This window comes from Gymnoscopelus microlampas (genome assembly GCF_963454915.1).
Source record: "Gymnoscopelus microlampas genome assembly, chromosome: 18".
NCBI classification, from domain to species: Eukaryota; Metazoa; Chordata; class Actinopteri; order Myctophiformes; family Myctophidae; genus Gymnoscopelus; species Gymnoscopelus microlampas.
Window position 1 is genome coordinate 37,859,718 of NC_139955.1, and position 20,161 is coordinate 37,879,878.

Genomic DNA, 20,161 nt, shown 5'->3' on the forward strand with positions numbered 1-20,161 from the left:
CTCTCACACACACACACACACACACACACACACACACACGTTTGTATTACTATACTTGTGAGGACATCAACACTTTAGGACAGCCATGTTATGAATGCCATTTAAAAATAATAATTGCCATTTTTAACCGTAAGCCTAAAGCCGAAAAACAGCAGATCTACAAGCTCACTGATCTATAAGCTGTGAGCTTATAGATCAGCTATTTTTCGGTGCATGACACTGGCGTGCAACTAAGTATAAATCATGTTTAACTCTAATTCCAATCCCTAAAGCTAACCTCTAAGACACCTAAATGTCTAATCCTGACCTGAATGTTTTTCTAATTGTACGTATTGCTAAAAAATGTTTTTTTTTAACTATAAAACAACTATTTGTCTTGTGAGGACCAGGAAAACGGTCCTCAAAATGTATATTTCTTCAAATTCTACTATATTGGTCCTCGCAAGAATAGTAATACAAACACACACACACACACACACACACACACACACACACAGGATGTCTCGCGCTATCTGGCCGATTTCTATTCATAGCCCCCGTGGCCTTATTTCGTGTTGTCCTTTGTCTAGGTTTCAGGTCCGGTCCTTCTATGTTGTGTTGACGTGTCTAACCTTTGTGGGGAAGCGGGTCGTGTCAGGATAATGTTTTTCACGGGCCCAGCAGGGTGGCTCGAACACAAACTCTTCTTAAGCCTGATTTATACCGCGTCGCACAACAGTGTTGTGCACACACCTAAGATAGGAGGCAAAATCTGCAAGCTCACAACGCATCACGGATCTGGCAACCAGGGGTTGCCAGATCTGCTTATTATAATTTCCCCCGTGAGATTTTATTTGAAAATAGCCGATCTACAAGCTCACAACGCGTCGCGACGCGTTGTGAGCTTGTAGATCTGCTATTTTCAGATAGCTGATGTATCATGTTAAAGTGCTCATGTGGCCCGTAGTGGCTTCTCTTGGGCTGGTTTTCCTAGACCCGGTTGCTTGTTTCGCTCGCAGAATCTGGCAACACTGGATGCGACGCGTTGTGTTGCTTGTAGATCGTATATTTTTTGTTGTGTGCATCACCGGTCGTTCGACCGGAGCATAGATTTGGCATTATGCAGGCGAACAAAGCAGGGGGGGGAGGGGGGGGTACTACTAGTCTTACGGTTGGCTCACTTTTCACTCAGGGTGATTTTGCAATATCATGTACAACAGGCAATGTGCAAAGTCCGGCCCGTGGGCCAATTGTGGCACGAGGGCAGATTTTTATATGGCCCACAGAGTGTTTTGAAATGAACCTGGGGCAGATAAGCTATTTCTCAGTAGAGTCTGTAAGTCGTTTCATTCTCAAGATGTGATAATAAAATATTCTTTATTTTATCTTCATTTCTGTAGAGACCTTTTCACATCTGGTTACATTTGGCTACACGGCCATTTTGAACCAAGACAATTCATTAGACTGTAAATATAATAGCAATGCAGTGCATAAATGTGGAAGAAATGTTGATTTGTTTCTGTTATGTTCAGATAAGATAACTTTAATAACTATATAACTAGACTGCAAAAAAAGGCTATTGATATTGTTGTAATTTAATAGTAGTAATACAGTATGACATGAGATGTAGTCGGCTCTAAGGTATGTTTTCTATTTTCAAATATGGCCCCCTTTGACCAGAGAATGGACGTCCCTGATGAACAATATGTCTGGATATTATAGGTACCTGACCAGTATTATCATTACTATTTATGCGTTTTTTTAATAATGCATTTATTTGAATGTGAAAAATGATACCGAAACCTATTATTGTCTCTCTCACACAACACAACTCAGAAAGCTCTCTGAATTACTCCCAACAGTTTGTTTGGTTGGTTCATTTAAGGTAAAAAATCATCCTAATTTAAATGGAAGTCTCTTAAAACAAACTATATAAAACAATTAGAAAAGAATAAAGTCTACTGTATAAGCTTGCTGTACGCGGCGTGGACTTGAATCTAAAGTGCCTGTACATAACTTAACTCAAGCGGCACCGTGCGCAGCGCAAACAAGTATACATTGGAACATTGGGATCGATCGTTGTAATGCTGATACGGATCATGTAGCGCCACAGCCAACTATTGATCAGGGCATGGGAATCAATAGCCTGTCTGGAAGCTCTAGAGGAGGGGAAAAACTTTCCTGATGGGAGTTGGCCAACCGATGGGGACTGGGGGTGGGTGGGGGGTGAGGGTGAGGATGTGGGGTGGGTGCACTGGGTGGGGGGTGATTAATGTTTCACCTTTTTGGAGAAGTCTGCTGCCTTCTGTTCGCTTTCCTCCACTTTGGCTTTATCCACGCACTGGTCTGAAAGGCAAGTAAAGTCACACAACAACTCAAACATCTTCCCGGGTAAAATGTAGACGGTTTGATCTACCATCCCTAGAGAGTCACAATTAAACCATGATGCGAATATTTAAAATTTAAAAAAATCAGGTCTTTAGTGTAATTTTAACTCTTTAAGACATTTTTAGTCATTTGTGTCATTTTTAGATTTCGTTGGGCTATTCAAAAATAGCAGATATACAGTACAAGCTCATAGTGCGGCACCGAGTGCCGTGCCGCACTATGAGCTTGTCGATCTGCTATTTTTGAAAAATCATGAAAAGTTGTGCAAGTATTTGAATTTCTTTCTTTTTTTTGGCGGACATTTGTAACTCAAATCTTTGCTTCTGGGGGTTCCTGGAAATAAATATTTTACAAATGTTCGCTTTAAAAAAATATATAATCCAAGATTTTGCCGCGAATATTCACAATTTTTTCAAAAATAGCAGATCTACAAGCTCATAGCGCGGCACTCGGTGCCGCGCTATGAGCTTGTAGATCTGCTATTTTTGAATAGCCAAAGAAATCTAAAAAATGACATGTAGACACGTTCCCGGTCTTAAAGGGTTAAGAGAACAATCCACTTTGTTTATTTGTATTATTATTCATTTCCCCCTTTTTTTTTTTTATTGTTTGTGTGACTCATTAAAGCGCGGAGTAGTTAAGACTCGGAAACTTTTAATGAGCATCGGTTTGTTGAGTTGCAGAACTGTTTAAGTAACACAACAGAAGAAAGGGAAATTGGTGTTATTTACATGTTTCCTCACGTCTGAGGCAAATGACAGACTACATTAACCCATTAAGACCTGGAACTGTGTCATTTTTAGATTTGAGCTAAAAAAGCATTATTTTACACTTTGGGCTATTCAAAAATAGCAGATATACAAGCTCGTAGCGCGGCACCGAGTGCCGCGCTACGAGCTTGTAGATCTGCTATTTTTGAAAAATCGTGAAAATGTGTGCAAATCTTTGAATATATATATTTTTAAAGCGAACATTTTTAACTCAACTCGTTGCTTCTGGGGGTCCCTGGAACAAGATATTTTGATGGGGGTCCGCGGCCAAATACATATCATTTTGGGGGTCCTTGACATCGAAAGAGTTTGAGCACCACTGATATAGAAACATACGTTTTTCAGAAAACTGTTGAGATTTAGGTCACATGTAGAATCGGCTTCAGGTCTCAATGGGTTAATAATGTGAGGAGAAATAATGTAGTGTTTCTCTATGATTCCTGCCTGGGAAACATACTGTATATGTCCTCTGATGATACTACTGACAAGAAGTCACTTCATACCTCCGACAGGGCCATGTTTCTAACGGAGCTTCGTTTTATGTGTAATGCATCATTTATGCATAATTAGCCCACACTATCTTATATGTCAAAGCCCACTGCAGGTGTTTGTGGGAGCGAACTCAGAGGGGAATAGGATGATAATGATAGCCACTCTGCAGGATATCAAAACATTTTACAGCAAACATCAGTGACATGCTTCCTGCTGCCACTGGTGTTGCTGTTAACCCTTTAAGACCGGGAACACATCTGTGTGTCATTTTAAGATTTCTTTGGGCTATAAAAAAAAATAGCAGATATACAAGCTCATAGTGTGGCACGATCTGCTATTTTTTTTTTTCAATCGTGAAAGTTTGTGCAAATCTTTTGAATATATATAATTTTTTTAAGCGATTGCTTCTGGGGATTCTACAAAATATCTTCTAAATCCTAACTGTTTTTTGTTTTTTTTAAACGTATGTTTCTATATCAGTGGTTCTCAAACTTGTTCATGTCAAGGACCCGCAAAATTATATTTATTTGACCACGGACCCCCATCTCAAAATATGTTGTTCCAGGGACCCCCCAGAAGCAAAGATATGAGTTAAAAAATGTATATATATATATATTCAGAGATTTGGACACATTTTCACGATTTAAAATAAAATAGCAGATCTACAAGCTCATAGTGCGGCACTCGGTGCCGCGCTATGAGCTTGTATATCTGCTATTTTTGAATAGCCAAAGAATTCTAGAAATGACATACAGATGCGTTCCCGGTCTCAATGGGTTAAACATAAGAAGCATGTCTGGAGGATAATTTGGAACCATTAGAGAACCATTACAATCCCAAACTAAGGGCTATATTTTTTAATCACTGTAAATGATGGACAAATATTTTCCATCATTCACTCGCAATCATGTACAAAAATACAGCAAAACAAAACAATGCAGTAATAAGAGAAACGAATTGCCTCGTCAACTGAGCGAAGATAATTTATTTTTCTCGGAATCCAACCAAATTATATTAAACTAGAAAAAGTGCTCCTCGGAGCACAGGTCTCCGCCAGGTCAGGTACAGTACGTTATTCTGGCCTCCTGGTGGCGCTATAATAGGCCAATGTGAAAAGGGTGCCAACCGTGCCATTTATTCTTAGGCCTTTCACGGCAATCAGACACTGCATTCATGATTTGAGGCATTTTGTTCCAAAAATGTGTTTTGCTAAATTAGACCTGCTGGTGGCGCTATAACATGAATGTGCGGAAATCGTGTGGAATTTTCACGGAAATCGCAAGCTGAGTGCACACTTTGAGGCTTTTTGTTCAAAACGGACCAATCCTGCAAACTTTGGAAGCCAACCTCAGGCAATGAGGATGGAATATGGAAAATCGGACAGATCCGTGTTGATCACATGACTATAGAGATACTGTGTACAGATTTGCATGATGTTTGGATAAAATCTGTAGGAGTAATATTAAAAAAAAAGGGTTTTTCACAAATCGGCCTCCTGGTGGCGCTATAACAGTGGCCCATGTGGCCCAAATTTGGGGCAGAGGTTCTGAATTGGCATCCAGGGAGTGTGTGTGCACAGTTTCGGAGCGACCGGGCCAACGGTGCCGGAGATTAGCTGGTAACGCACGGACAAACGGACAGGGGGTAAAACGTACTCTCTCTCGCCATGCCTTTCGGCCTGGCGGAGACAATAATTCACACAAGGTACCGATCAAGTGGGTGAAGTCCACGTCCAGTCTTTTGCTGTAGCCAAAGTCGGGGTCCATCCCACTGCGATGCAGGACCACCTGGGACACGCATTCTTCCAGCACCTTGAAGTACTGAGGCCTGTGAGGGAGGGGGTCAGGAGACAATCAAGCAGAACAATTAAAACACGTCACGCTAAGTAAGACGTGACGGACACAAGCTCTCCTAGTCTAATTAACCACAAATGATGTCCTTATCCCAACCTGGAGGTCAACACAAAAGCTACATCCGAAAAGGTTTGCTGTTGCAGGAAAAAAAGAGACACAATTAAATTTGATCACTTGCTTTTCCCCCCGATCATGAAATTGGCAGATTAACCCTTTAAGACCGGGAACGCGTCCGTGTGTCATTTTTTTGATTTCTCTGGGCTATTCGAAAATAGCAGATCTACAAGCTCATAGCGCGGCACCGAGTGCCGCGCTATGAGCTTGTAGATCTGCTATTTTTTTTTTATCTTGAAAATGTGTGCAAATCTTTGAATATATATAGATGTTTTAAAGCGAACATTTGTTACTCAAATCTTGGGTGGATTTCACGAATGTCTTCTAAATCCGAACAGTTTTTTTTTTTTTTAAACACACGTATGTTGCTATAATATCAGTGGTTCTCAAACTTTTTCATGTCAAGGACCGCCAAAATGATATGTATTTGGCCGCGGACCCCCATCTCAAAACATTTTGTTCCAGGGACCTCAAAGATTTTCACGATTTTTCAAAAATAGCAGATCTACAAGCTCATAGCGCTATGAGCTTGTATATCTGCTATTTTCGAATAGCCCAAAGAAATAAAAAAAAATGACAGAGATACGTTACCGGCTTGAATGGATTAAACGGGCGAACGGAACTTAAATCTCTGTGACTGTCCATTTCAAGGTGACAGACAGGAACCCAGGTTTACACTTGCCCTCTTCGCTAATTTGCAATCATCTTAGCCAATTAGGGCGGCTATAAACACCCAAATGTAAATCTAATTAGTGTAACGCGCGCCGAAATGAGAGCACACAATGGCCAGCAAAAAAAACCAACATGTCGGCCAGTTAGGAATGGGACAGAGAGAGAGAGCTTGTGGGTCTTGTCGTGCGGGGGGGGGGGGGGGGGGTCTGAATCAACCTGGGAACCGCTGTTCTGCCTCATAAGGTTGGCGTGTGACCTTTTCCCTGTTACATTATCAACTTTAATTGCATGTGACATTTAGCTAATACAATGTCAACTTAACTCTTTAAGACCGGGAACGCATCTGTGTGTAATTTTTTGATTTGAGCTAAAAAAAAAGCATTATTTTTACACTTTGGCTATTCAAAAATAGCAGATATACAAGCTCGTAGCGCGGCACCGAGTGCCGCGCTACGAGCTTGTAGATCTGCTATTTTTGAAAAATCAAGAATATGTGTGCAAATTAATATGTTTATATTCTTTTCAAGGGAACATTTTTAGCTCAAATCTTTGCTTCTGGGGGTCCCTGGAACAACATATTTTGAGATGGGGGTCCGTGGCCAAATACATATAATTTTGGGGGGTGCTTGACATGAAAACGTTTGAGAACCACTGATATAGCAACATACGTTTTTTTTTCAAAAAACTGTTAGGATTTAGAAGACATTTTGTAGAATCGGAACCTCAGGTCTTTAATGGGTTAAGCTGAGTTCCAAAGTGGCAAATAATTATGTTCTGAGCTTGACCTTGACTACTGGAGAATGCAGATATGCAATTTCCTGCCAGAAATGTTACTCTTTCTCTGAGCAAGAGTAAGGAGGGAGAGGAGGTGGGGGGGTATATTTTCGTTAGGGAAAAGCAGAGAAACGCAAAGTTTGAGGCCCCGAGATACTTTGTTAATTTATCAATTCTTTGGGGAAGCTTTTTATTTTACACTAACACTTGTTTTCCTCACAGTAACATTCTGTGCATACTTTCTTCTCCGTCTTCATAATCACATTCCCCTCCGTGTCTCGTCTCTTAAGTTCTCCAAATACCGCTTGTTTTTTTTCAGTGCCCCCGTAAACACTCTCATATGTATTCACAGTACAGAGGAAGGACATTCCTTTTCCTCTGTGAAACATTTGACAATGTGGAATGTGTTTTTAGAACATTTTACACTACACAACACAAATCTTGTATGGGGGGTTCCTTGGCACAACATATTTTCCAGTGGGGGTCCGCAGACAAATACATAATACTTCGGGGGTCCTTGACATGAAAAAGATTGAGAATCACTGGTTTAACGCATTAATACCTGGAACTGTGTCATTTTTAGATTTGAGCTAGAAAGCATTATTTTACACTTTGGGCTATTCAAAAATAGCAGATATACAAGCTCATAGCGCGGCACCGAGTGCCGCGCTATGAGCTTGTAGATCTGCTATTTTTGAAAAATCGTGAAAATGTGTGCAAATCTTTGAATATATATTTTTTTAAAGCGAACATTTTTAACTCAAATCTTTGCTTCTGGGGGGTCCCTGGAACATTTTTTTTGATGGGGGTCCACGGCCAAATACATATCATTTTGGGGTCCTTGACATGAAAAAGATTGAGCACCACTGATATAGAAACATACGTTTTTAAGAAAACTGTTGGGGTTTAGGAGACATGTAGAATCAGCTTCAGGTCTCAATGGGTTAAAAAACATTGGGAAGCAAGCCCCCCCCCCAAAAAAACGCAACGGCCGACTACCAATATTTACAAGCGTCATTGCAGAAAAACAGGCCCAGAGTCGCTTATAAGAAGCAGACATGGCAACACCATGTTCATATTCCACGGCAGAGATAGTGAGAAGCCTGAGATCACGGAGTAGTTATGAGGCAGATAACTCAATCAAAGCCTGCGCCTCTAATGGCTCTGGATGGGGAGCAAGAGGGCGTATGAGCATTGATGTAGCTGAAATAGAATAATTGCTTGGAGCAGACAGCATTGTGAAACGTCTGTCATGACAATGGGGTAAATGTTGGTACTGTGGGAAGAAAGAAAATCCTTTTATACATCGCAGCATAATGGTGAAAATGAATGTCGTCAATAGGTTCCATCAAAAGAGAAGGGACTATTATCGTTCCTAGACTTTCCTAGACTTTGACTCAACCTATTTTGTGATATCAAAGGGATGCCACACGTGCGCGCACGTGTGTGTGCGTGTGTGTGCGCGCGTGTGCGTGTGTGTGTGTGTGTGTGTGTGTGTGTGTGTGTGTGTGTGTGTGTGTGTGTGTGTGTGTGTGTGTGTGTTTCTGTGTGTGTGTGTGTGTGTGTGTGTGTGTGTGTGTGTGTGTGTGTGTGCGTGTGCGTGTGCGTGTGCGTGTGTGTGTGTCTGTGTCTGTGTGTGTGTGTGTGCGACTGTGCGTGCGCGCGTGCCCACCTGTGTGTACACAGGTGGGCAAAACAGACACACGAAAACATCGCGTCGAGTCAAAGCAAGTCAAAACAAATCACCCTTGAGGTGTGATGTTTTTGAAAGCGTGAAATGCCAAACGTCTTCTCTTTTAGCTGCTGGATTCGCCTACTCGTCATCATCACCGGAGAGAGAAAGCTGGTGCGACTGCGAGATCACAGGAGTTTGCCCTGCGTGGCTTAACCCATTAAGACCTGGAACGCATACTGTATGTGTCATTTTTAGATTTATTTGGGCTATTAAAAGCCAAGATTAAAAGCCAAGATTCTTTTTAAATCATGGATTTTTTTTTAAAGCAATGTTTAAAGCAAGTTTTGTTTTACTCAAATCTTTGCTTCTACAAATGTCTTCTAAATCCTAACAAAAATCCCCCCCAAAAAAAAGTATGTTTTTGCTATAATATCAGTGGTTTTCAAACGTTTTCATGTCAAGGACCCCAAAATTATATACAGTATTTGACCGCGGACCGCCCATCTCAAAATATTTTGTTCCAGGGACCCCCCAGAAGCAAAGATTTGAGTTACAAATGTTGGCTTCAAAAAATATATATATTCAAAGATTTGCGCATATTTTATGATTTTTTCAAAAAAATTGCAGATCTACAAGCTCGTAGCGCGGCACTCGGTGCCGCGCTACGAGCTTGTATATCGGCTATTTTTTGAATAGCCCAAAGAAAATAATGGTTTTAGTGGTATAACACAGACGCGTTCCCGGTCTACGTGGCTTAAGCACTGTGGCACTCGGCTTACAACTGTCACCCAATGTACACCAACGTTATTATCTCAATAAGCCGTCGTCCTATTTTCCTTAGCACCCCCCCCTCCCACTCCCCCATCCCCCCAATCCAGATCTGAGCCGCGCCGAGATAACCAGGGAAAAGGGAAAAGAAGGGGAGTGTGACCCAGAACTGTCACAGATACCCCTCCACAGTGGGCAGGGCTAGGCTCCAAGAAGAAGCCAGCATATGTCCCCCCACACCCCCCACACCCTGCATCATTTCCCTCCTCCTCTTCCACCTCCTCCTCTTTCATTTTGGCACCTCCATTCCCTTTCCAACACCGCCGTGGCTTGGTGGTTCAGTTCAGCGGCAGCAGCCCCTCCACTCACTGCCACTTGATCCAGTCACTGCTCCACATATAACCACTGTAATCCCATAGTACCCTACCGCCACGCTCCAAAAAAAGAGGAGATCTAATGCTCTATATTTATTGGGTGAGGTTTTTTTGATGTGCTCCCATTACGTACCCAGGCTGAGGCTCACACACTTGACAGATTAATTATCAAAAATAAAACAAGCCCTTGGAGGGGAGGAAGGAGAGAGAGACTAGACGTGTGGCTGGCAACTAATGTTGTTTTTTTGGGGAGAGAACTGACATGTTTAATGCATTAAGACCTGGAACGCATATGTGTGTCATTTTTAGATATCTTTGGGCTATTCAAAGATAGCAGATATACAAACTCATAGTGTGGCACAGAGTGCCGTGCTATGAGCTTGTAGATCTGCTATTTTATTTGAAAAATCTTGCACATTTTGTGCAAATCTTTGAATATATATGTACGCTTTGAAGCAAACAACTCCGATCTGCGCTTCTGGGGGTCCCTGGAACAACATATTTTGAGATGGGGGTCCGTGGCCAAATACAAATCATTTTGGGGATCCTTGACATGAAAAAGTTTGAGAACCACTGATATTACAGCATCATACGTTTGAAAAAAAACAAAACTGTTAGGATTTAGAAGAGATTTGTAAGGACCCCCAGAAGCCAAGATTCGAGTCACAAATGTTTGCTTAAAAAATACATATTCAAAGATTTGCACAAATGTTCAAGATCTTTCTGAAATAGCAGATATACAAGCTTATAGCGCGCTATGCGCTTGTATATCTGCTATTTTTGAATAGCCAAAGAACCTTAAAACACACACAAAAACAAGACACACAGATGCGTTCCAGGTCTCAATGGGTTAATCACACAACTGAGTTTGCATACTATACTAACATATCAGAATTTCAAGGAGTTGAACCAAGGTGCCAGCCGCATGATTATATTTCAAGCGCACACACGCGCCTTTGAATCCAATCCACGCTTTCTGGGGGATATTGGCATTTTTGGCAGAGAGGCACATCTTACTTTATGTGTGTACACACCTTGAACAGTCACCTAGCTAGCACACCTACAGTAATGGACGAAGTCTCTCACTGTCCACTGATTGGAAGTGACAGTGTGTGATGCTATACCACCCCCCCACTGCTCCCCCCATGACACCTCCCTGAAGCCCCTGGGGACATGGTCATCAAAGCGCAAAGTGATTTTAACCCATGAAGACCTGGAACTGTCATTTTTTAGATTTGAGCTAAAAAGCATTATTTTACACTTTGGGATATTCAAAAATAGCAGATATACAAGCTCGTAGCGCGGCACCGAGTGCCGCGCTACGAGCTTGTAGATCTGCTATTTTTGAAAAATCGTGAAAATGTGTGCAAATCTTTGAATATATATATATTTTTAAAGCGAACATTTTTAACTCAAATCTTTGCTTCTGGGGGTCCCTGGAACAAAATATTTTGATGGGGGTCCGCGGCCAAACGCATATCATTTTGGGGGTCCTTGACATGAAAAAGATTGAGCACCACTGATATAGAAACATGCGTTTTTCAGCAAAACTGTTGGGATTTAGGAGACACGTAGAATCGGCTTCAGGTCTCAATGGGTTAAGGGCCCTTCTTTGATCTAACCGCTGTTAGCCCGAGCCATTTCTCAGCCACCCCCCCCCCCCCAATCCCAAGGACATAAAAAGAGATGCCGAAGTTCAAAGTGCAAATCAGCAAGAGAGGGAGGGAAAAAAACTATGAATTATGAATATCGAAGGGCATGTGTATGTATTTTCTAGCGTCACCCTAATTCACCTGGCTGTGATGTATGGGGAATACAGGGCTTACAGCGTGGTGTGTGTGCGCGGAGGAGTGCCTGCGTTTGTGTGACAGAGGCTTGAGGAGATGCATTTTTAAAAGCATATCTTTTAACCCATTAAGACCGGGAAAGGCATCCGTGTGTCATTTTAAGATTTCTTTGGGCTATTCAAAAACAGCAGATCTACAAGCTCATAGCGCGGCACCGAGTGCCGCGCTATGAGCTTGTATATCTGCTATTTTTTTTTAAATTGTGAAAATGTATGCAAATATTTGAATTTATATATTTCTTAAAGCGAACATTTTAAACTCAGATCTTTGCTTCTGGGTGTCCCTGGCACTAAACATTTTGAGATGGGGGTCCGCGGCCAAATACATATCATTTTGGGGGTCCTTGACATGAAAAGGTTTGAGAACCACTGATTATAGCAATGTTTTTTTCAAAAGAACTGTTGGGATTTAGAAGACATTTGTAGAATCCCCCAGAAGCAACGATTTGAGTTAAAAAAATGTTAGCTTTAAAAATATATATATATATATCAAAAGATTTTCACACATTTTTTACGTTTAAAAAAAGAAATATTCTGATCTAGAGTGCCGTGCTATGAGCTTGTATATCTGCTATTTTTTTGAATAGCAAAAAAAAAATCTTAAAATGACACACAGATGCGTTCCCGGTCATAATGGCTTAAAAAGCCCATCATTTTTTTATGAGCATTTGTAGTGAACCCCTGTTACGGCTAGCCTCCTGCATGGTGGGGGGAGGGGGACAGTCGTCGTGGGGGGGTGGGGGGGACAGTAATGCTGAGGTGGACTTGGCCGTACTAGCTGGTTAATGTGAATTCTATTCCTCACAATCTTTCCGACTAGATGAGGAATGCATTATTCATAACTCAGAAGGGAGCAGAAAACTTGTCTATGGTAAATTCATCTTCCTCCCTATCCTCTCTCTCATCCTCCTCCCCTCATCTTCCCCATCTTGCCACCCCCCCCCCCCCCCCCCTAAATATTTTATTTCTGTAAAAAGCTCTGACACAGCAGTGGATTTATCATTGTCATTCCGCTCAGAGGTGTGGCGGGCCCCTTCTTACTCCATGATTGACATATTTACACTACAGCGAGGCAGGGTAGAGCTATGGGGCAAACGCTTTAATAATTATTTAACCCTTTGAGACCGGGAACGCATCTGTGTCATTTTTTTATTTGAGCTAAAAAAAAAGCAGTATTTTACACTTTGGCTATTTAAAAATAGCATATATACAAGCTCATTTCACAAGCTCCTACGAGCTTGTAGATCTGCTATTTTTGAAAAATTGTGAAAATGTATGCAAATCTTTGAATACATATACTTTTAAAGCGAACATTTGTAACTCAAATATTTGCTTCTTGGAGGTCCCTGGAACAGCATATTTTGAGATGGGGGTCCGCGGGCCAAATACATATCATTTTGGGTTGGTGCTGAGATTTAGAAGACATTTGTAGAATCCCCCCCCAGAAGAAAAGATTTGAGTTACAAAAATATATGTATATATATTCAAAGATTTGCACGCATTTTCACGCATTTAAAAAAAAAAATAGCAGATCCACAAGGTCATGGCGCGGCACTCGGTGCCGCGCCATGAGCTTGTAGATCTGCTATTTTTTTGAATAGCCAAAAGACATCTAAAAAATGACACACAGATGCGTTCCCCGGTCTTTAAAGGGTTAATCATACCTTACTGCAGAACAACGTTACCCATTCACATTTCTTTTCCTTTTTTTTTTCTCCCCTGAATCTCTGCTTGCTGGAGGTTGCAGACAGAAAGCGTTTAGGAAGAGAGGAGGTCATGTGAATTTGTAATACTTACAACATGCCCTCTGGCCTCTTCCAGAGCTATACATGATAAGCGCTCAGGCGGCAGGCAGGCAGTGAAAGTATGTGCGCGACGTATATATATATGGAGGATTGTGAGTCTTTGGTATGGGCTGATAGAAAACGAGTCATTCATTGCATATACTTTAACCCACAAGGTCAATGCCACGCCGTTTGTTATCTGGCCCCCTTTCAAGGATGGTTCACCTGAGAGCGTATCCTCGCTAGATGACATATACCCCAAGAGAAGAAAAGAAAAAAAGAGAAAAAAAATAGACGTATTGCATTGTGGTTGCTTCATGTGTGGTGGAAATAAAAACAACAACAACACAAAATAAATAAACCCATTAACCCTTTAAGACCGGGAAAGCATCATTTGAGTCATTTTAAGATTTCTTTGGCTATTCAAAAATAGCAGATAATACAAGCTCATAGCGCGGCACTCTGATATTTTTTTTGAAAATTGTGAAAAATGTGTGCAAATCTTTGAATATATATATATTTTTAAAGCGATTTTTATATACTAAAATCTTTGCTTCTGGAGGATTCTACAAATGTCAAAATCCTAACCGTTTTTATTTTCTTTAAACGTATGTTGCTATATATATATATATCAGTGATTCTCAAACTTTTTCATGTCAAGGACCCCCAAAATGATATTCATTTGGCAGCTGACCCCCATCTGAAAATGTCTATATGAATTCAAAGATTTGCACACATTTTCACGACTTTTTTTCCCCCCCAAAAAAATAGCAGCTCTACAAGCTCTGCCGCTCTATGAGCTTGTATATCTGCTATTTTTGAATAGCCAAATAAATCTATAAATGACACACAGATGCGTTCCCGGTGTAAATGGGTTAAAAATAAATATATATATATATATGTTCACACCTTTGAATCAGGCTATGCTGTAGGAGTTTCAGTCAAACTAATCCATGGATTTGTATCCTTAGGCATGGCTGAAGGAGCTTCAGTCAGTGATCAGTCAAACTCTTGATAGAAAACCAATGGTGTGTGTGTGTGTGTGTGTGTGTGTGTGAAGAAAGAAGGAAGCTCACCTGATGTAATAGTCGTTCCTGATGAGCAAGAGATGCTGGAGGATGGAGAGGAAGTACGGTTCTGATCCGGTGTCTCTCACCATGTTGGACAGGAGGTGGTAGACCTCTCCCATGTCAGTAAAGGGGAACAGCGTTAAGGCAAACTACATCTGAAAGGGTCGAATATTACACAGTGTTTTGATATCAGAGACATCATCTAGATCTGTTAACCCCACTTAACCACATGAACCGTAGTGTCCCTATTCTGGGCATGTCATATTAGGTGGAAACTACGGTAAAAATAGCAGAACTACAACTTCAAGCTCACAACACGCCACAACACGACTCGTTGTGAGATTGTAGATTGGCTATTTTTGGCGAATAGTTGGTGAGGGGAATTAAGGACGGGGCAAAGTACTGACCCATGTAGTGGTTAAGGTCCAAACGTGAATCATTGGGGAAACAATTATTACCAAAATTCTGGCTCATCCACAGGGGAGAAAATACATGTTATTAAACTTGTCAAAAGCTATCGATTGTTCTGCATCACTAGAGGAAGTAAGGACTTTGATGTAGAGCATTGCTGTATGCTAGAGGGTGTGCTTTCTTAACGCTAGCATGACTGAGGTTTCATTATCCCACACACTTCCTGAAAAAAGGTAATTTTGATCCCCAAATCAGGCTATCCTATTTGCTACTGTCTCCCCTCTGTGCTCCAGACTAGCTCACAGCTTCTCCCCCAAACAGTGGGGGGTTCCATTGTCTTCTAAATAGCCATTATCATCTGAAAAGAGACACAATAAGCAAATAATCAACTACACTTTAGAAACAAGCCAAAAAGAAACTCAACCCGCAACGACCACTATTTACAAGCGACTACAAGCCCAAAGTCGCTTATAATAAGACGGACATGGCAACACTGGCGGTATGGTACACTTTGAGCACTGCGGTACTTCCACTGTCAGCGGCTCAGTGCTCCTTGGTTGTGACTGGTCAGAGAGCTATAAATAAAAGGCCTGCTGATTTGTGCTCGATTCTTCTTCTTCTTTTTTTTAAGGAAACCTATGTAGGATTCTGTCAGAATATATAGTTGTCAAATGAAATAAGCATTAGTGCCATGTTTTACAGTCAGCCCCCTGTGAGCTGTGCTCTCTATCAACAGCATCACTCTCCAACTAGTGTTGATTTTGACAGCAAATTTTTATTCAGTTTTAGTCATAGTCTTTTGAATCAAATTCCATTTAGTTTTAGTCATATTTTAGTCATCTGACTATTTTAGTCTAGTTTTAGTCGACTAAATATCATAAGATTATAGTCGACTAAATCTACAGTTGATTTAGTCGACTAAAATGTATTTTGGCGGTGCCTTGATGGTGTCGCAATTGCGATCGCAATTTTACACTTGGTTACATGCTGAAAATAGCCGATCTACAAGCTCACAACGCGTTGCGCTGCGACGCGTTGTGAGCTTATAGATCTGCTATTTTCAGAGCGCAACACCCGAGCGCAACCAAACATAAAATGACTTGTCTTTTAGTTCTGCTGGATCTCTTCTCCACTAGGTCCCTCACTAACATTTTAGTCTAGTTATTATTTGTTGACGAAATTGTCAATATATTTAGTCATAGTTTTAGTCATTGTAGCTTAGTCTTTATTTAGTTTTCGTCAGTGAAAAAAGGTAGTCGACGAACATTTTTCGTCATAGTTTTAGTCGACGAAATCAACACCGTCTCCGACCCTGCTTGTTAGGCCTGTCAAAAAAAATCGATTCATGAATAAATCGCGATTCTTAATGCCACGATTTTAAAAATCGAATCAAAATATTAAAATCGATTTTTTTATTAAAAAAAAAAAAAACATCTTTTTTTTTTTTTTTTTTTTTTTATAAGTTAGTACCTTTTTCACTGGCACTTTGTCTGAAATCAATGTCAGAAAGACTAGATGTTCTAGTATAATTAAAGCAAAGTGATTTGGGGTAGAAAATCGCAATAAATCGCAGAATCGAATATCAATTAATCGCAGAATCGCAATTTTAATCGAATCGGCACCCTAGAAAATCACAATAAATCGCAGAATCGAATCGAATATCAATTAATCGCAGAATCGCAATTTTAATCGAATCGGCACCCTAGGAATCGATTTTGAATCGAATCGTGAGGTAAGTGAATCGTGACACCCCTACTGCTTGTATACATCCTGTATGTGTCTCCTCCTGCATGGGACTTTGTTTTGCCATCAGCATCATGTTAATCTCAAATTATACACAGTAATATTGACAAGAGAAAAACATTTTGAAGTGTACTAGGGACTGAGTAGGGTGGAGGAGGGGGTTCCCCATGGAACAGATCGATGAGTGGGGTTTTCTTTTCCACCATTTTCGCCTCCAATATCGGTCATAGGTTTTTTTTTTCGCGGGGGAGCTGATGACCTTCCAACAGAATCCCAATAATGGCGGATTTCTTAGCCCGCTGGGGAAAAAAATAACAGCACTCAACCAGTACTCCTCCGCCATCCATCCACACCATTATCTCTTTAGGACCGGCAACGCATCCGTCTGTCATTGGGCTATTCAAAAATAGCAGATATACAAGCTCATAGAGCGGCACCGAGTGCCGCGCTATGAGCTTGTAGATCTGCTATTTTTTTTTAAACATGAAAAGTTGAGCAAATATTTTAATTTCTTTCTTTTTTTTGGCAGACATTTGTAACTCAAATCTTTGCTTCTGGGGGTTCCTGGAACTAAATATTTTTACAAATGTTCGCTTTGAAAAATATATAATCCAATATTTTGCCACAATCTTTCAAAATTTTTCAAAAATAGCAGATCTACAAGCTCGTATATCTGCTATTTTTGAAAAGAACTCTAAAAAATGACACACAGATGCGTTCCCGGCCTTAACGGGTTATATACGCACAAAACAATCCACGACTGAGAGCAGCCGAGCGGATCAATCCTTTTAAACACTGTTTGACACTTTTCCTATTAACTCCAACAACTGTCTGTAATTAAACTATTATCCCATGTCAAATTTTTTAGAGACCGTGGGATGGGAATACACAGTCCTCTAACGTATCATTTCCCACAGTCTCTGTATTAGAGACGGGCGGCGAGGAATGAAGTCTGGGGAGAATTAACCAATCCGGCGAGATGCAATTATAGCCTGGCCACAGCCGCGGCGCATCGGCGCTGTCGTCGGGCGGGAAAGCTTGTATGTCGAAAAACCCGTTACTTTTCTGGAAATGGATACAAGAAACCAGTATTCAAATTGATCCAATTTACTTATTTAGCCACAAGCTCTATTAACTCTACTATTAATGATGATATTTATAAAATCCAGACTTAAAGGTAGGGTAAGTGATATTTTTGGGTTAAAACAAAAGGTATTTTGTTAAAAGGTTAAAGCACTATATTCTGATAGTAATCATTGCTATAGAGTGTTTGTTCAGTAACAGGAGTCTCCCCGTCTCTCCAGCTCTTTAATAAACAGAAAATACATTTTCCGGTAGGTGTCAAAATCTCAGCCAATCAGGAGAAAGTACCCATTTTTAAGCTTCATTTTTATAGTGTTCCAGTTCCAATTTTGCCTGCTCATTTCTTAGTGTCATCACTTCCAATTTCACTTGTTTAATCTGTATCCTGATTGAGTTCTCTATCCTGATTGGATAAAATTGGAAATGAAAATGAAACAAAAATGCATTTTCTGTTTTATAAAGAGCTGGAGAGACAAGGAGACTCCTTTTACTGAACAAACACTCTATAGCAATGAGTACTATCAGAATATAGAGCTATTTAACACTTATTTTAATCAAAGAAAATCACTTACCCTACCTTTAACCACTTCCAACCTTGTGTCCCTATTTTAGCATGTCATATAGACAAAAAATATATTTGTTTGTTTCTCGAAAATAGCCAATCTATGAGCTCGCATCACGTGGCATCGTGGCCGCGTTGTGAGCTTGTAGATCGGCTATTTTCGCTACTTTTGCACGACAACCGTCACACACCAAAGAATAAAATTGCGCACTAATATACGAATAAAACATAAAACGGAGAAATATGGAGATACGAGGTTTCAGCCCCGAACGGAGACAATTTGAGAGCACACATAAGACCAATAAAAGTATTCAACGAGCCATCATCTATCAGCTGCGCTTGCAGACAGTGAAACCCTTTCCTAGAACAATGCCAATCTCACCGTCTGTATCTGTCTTTGTGTCTGTATTATTTTTTTCTATTTCACATTCCCCTCTCATGAATTAACATGAGCAGCCAGCCAGCAGCCAGTCAGTCAGGTGAGATGTGTGTACTAGAAGACCTAGTCAGTTTGGTGGGAGGTCAATCAATCACCCGTTTCCCCGCAAAAAAACATTAATATTCATTAGTGGCCTGGAGTCACCTCCTCGCACCCGGTACCTGCGCCGGACACAGAGGAGAGAACCGAACGAACGCCGTGCCTCGTTTCGGTTTAACCCATTGAGACCTGGGACGCATCTGTGTACATTTTTTTATTTGAGCTAAAAAAAGCATTATTTTACACTTTGGGCTATTCAAAAATAGCAGATCTACAAACTCGTAGCGCGGCACCGAGTGCCGCGCTACGAGCTTGCAGATCTGCTATTTTTGAAAAAACGAGAACATTTGTGCAAATCTTTGAATATATATATTATTTTACAGCGAACATTTTTTAACTCAAATCTTTGCTTCTGGAGGGTCCCTGGGAAAAAAATATTTTGAGATGGGGGGTTCCGCGGCCAAATTCCTATCATTTTGGGGGTCCTTGGCATGAAATAGTTTGAGAACCACTGACATAGAAACATACGTTTTTCAGAAAACTGTTGGGATTTATTTCTAGAATCGGCCTCAGGTCATAATGGGTTAATATTCATGAGTCTGCCGAGGGGAAACAAGACACACACTGTAGTCGTCCTATGCGATGCAGGAAGTATACTGTAGTAGTACTGACGTGTGCGATGCCACGCTGTGCGTGTGTGTGTGTGTGTGTGTGTGTGTGTGTGTGTGTGTGTGTGTGCGTGTGTGTGTGTGTGTAAACTAGGCAAGCAGGGGGGGAACCTAAGGCATTCGCTTCATGCTCAGAGCTCACAGATCAATACCACATTGTCCTTGGAAACAAACATTGGTGCCCGTCTCATTTGTGAACCTGCTCAAGCACATCATTAATCCAGGTGCACCCCCCACCCTCCCCCACACCCCCCTCCCTTCTCTCTCCCATCACCCCCTCCTCCTCCTCCTCACCTTCCCGTGTGTCAACAGAAACTGTCAGTCACCGTGGCACACGGTGGCTGATTTTTTTTCTTCCTCTCTGGTATATACGGTGGGATTTGGGAGACAAAGGTTGCCGGAGTGAACATCTGTATAACAATGTCAGGCCGTCTAGTATGTCTGCTCCCACAATGTCAGCCTTTCACACATGCCCTTAGAGAAGATTTGTGAATTATTAACCCATTAAGACCGGGAACGCATCTGTGTCATATTTATTTTTCTTTGGCTATTTTTGAAAAATCTGGAAAATTTGTGCAAATCTTTGAATATGTATATATATTTTAAAGCGAACATTTTTAACACCAATATTTGCTTCTGGGGGGTCCCTGGAACTAT

At 41.0% G+C, this 20,161-nt stretch overlaps 1 protein-coding gene across 1 annotated transcript in view; it reads right to left on the minus strand.

Moving 5' to 3' along the window:
* The window catches only part of diaph2 (diaphanous-related formin 2), an 824,520-nt gene that overhangs the window by 542,081 nt on the left and 262,278 nt on the right, over positions 1 to 20,161 (minus strand). The window contains exons 13-15 of the mRNA XM_084041781.1: positions 14,566 to 14,681; positions 5,338 to 5,456; positions 2,261 to 2,325 (exon numbers count right to left, since the gene is read on the minus strand). Coding sequence (XP_083897907.1) covers positions 2,261 to 2,325; positions 5,338 to 5,456; positions 14,566 to 14,681 — 300 coding nt within the window. The remainder of the gene's footprint in view (positions 1 to 2,260; positions 2,326 to 5,337; positions 5,457 to 14,565; positions 14,682 to 20,161) is intronic.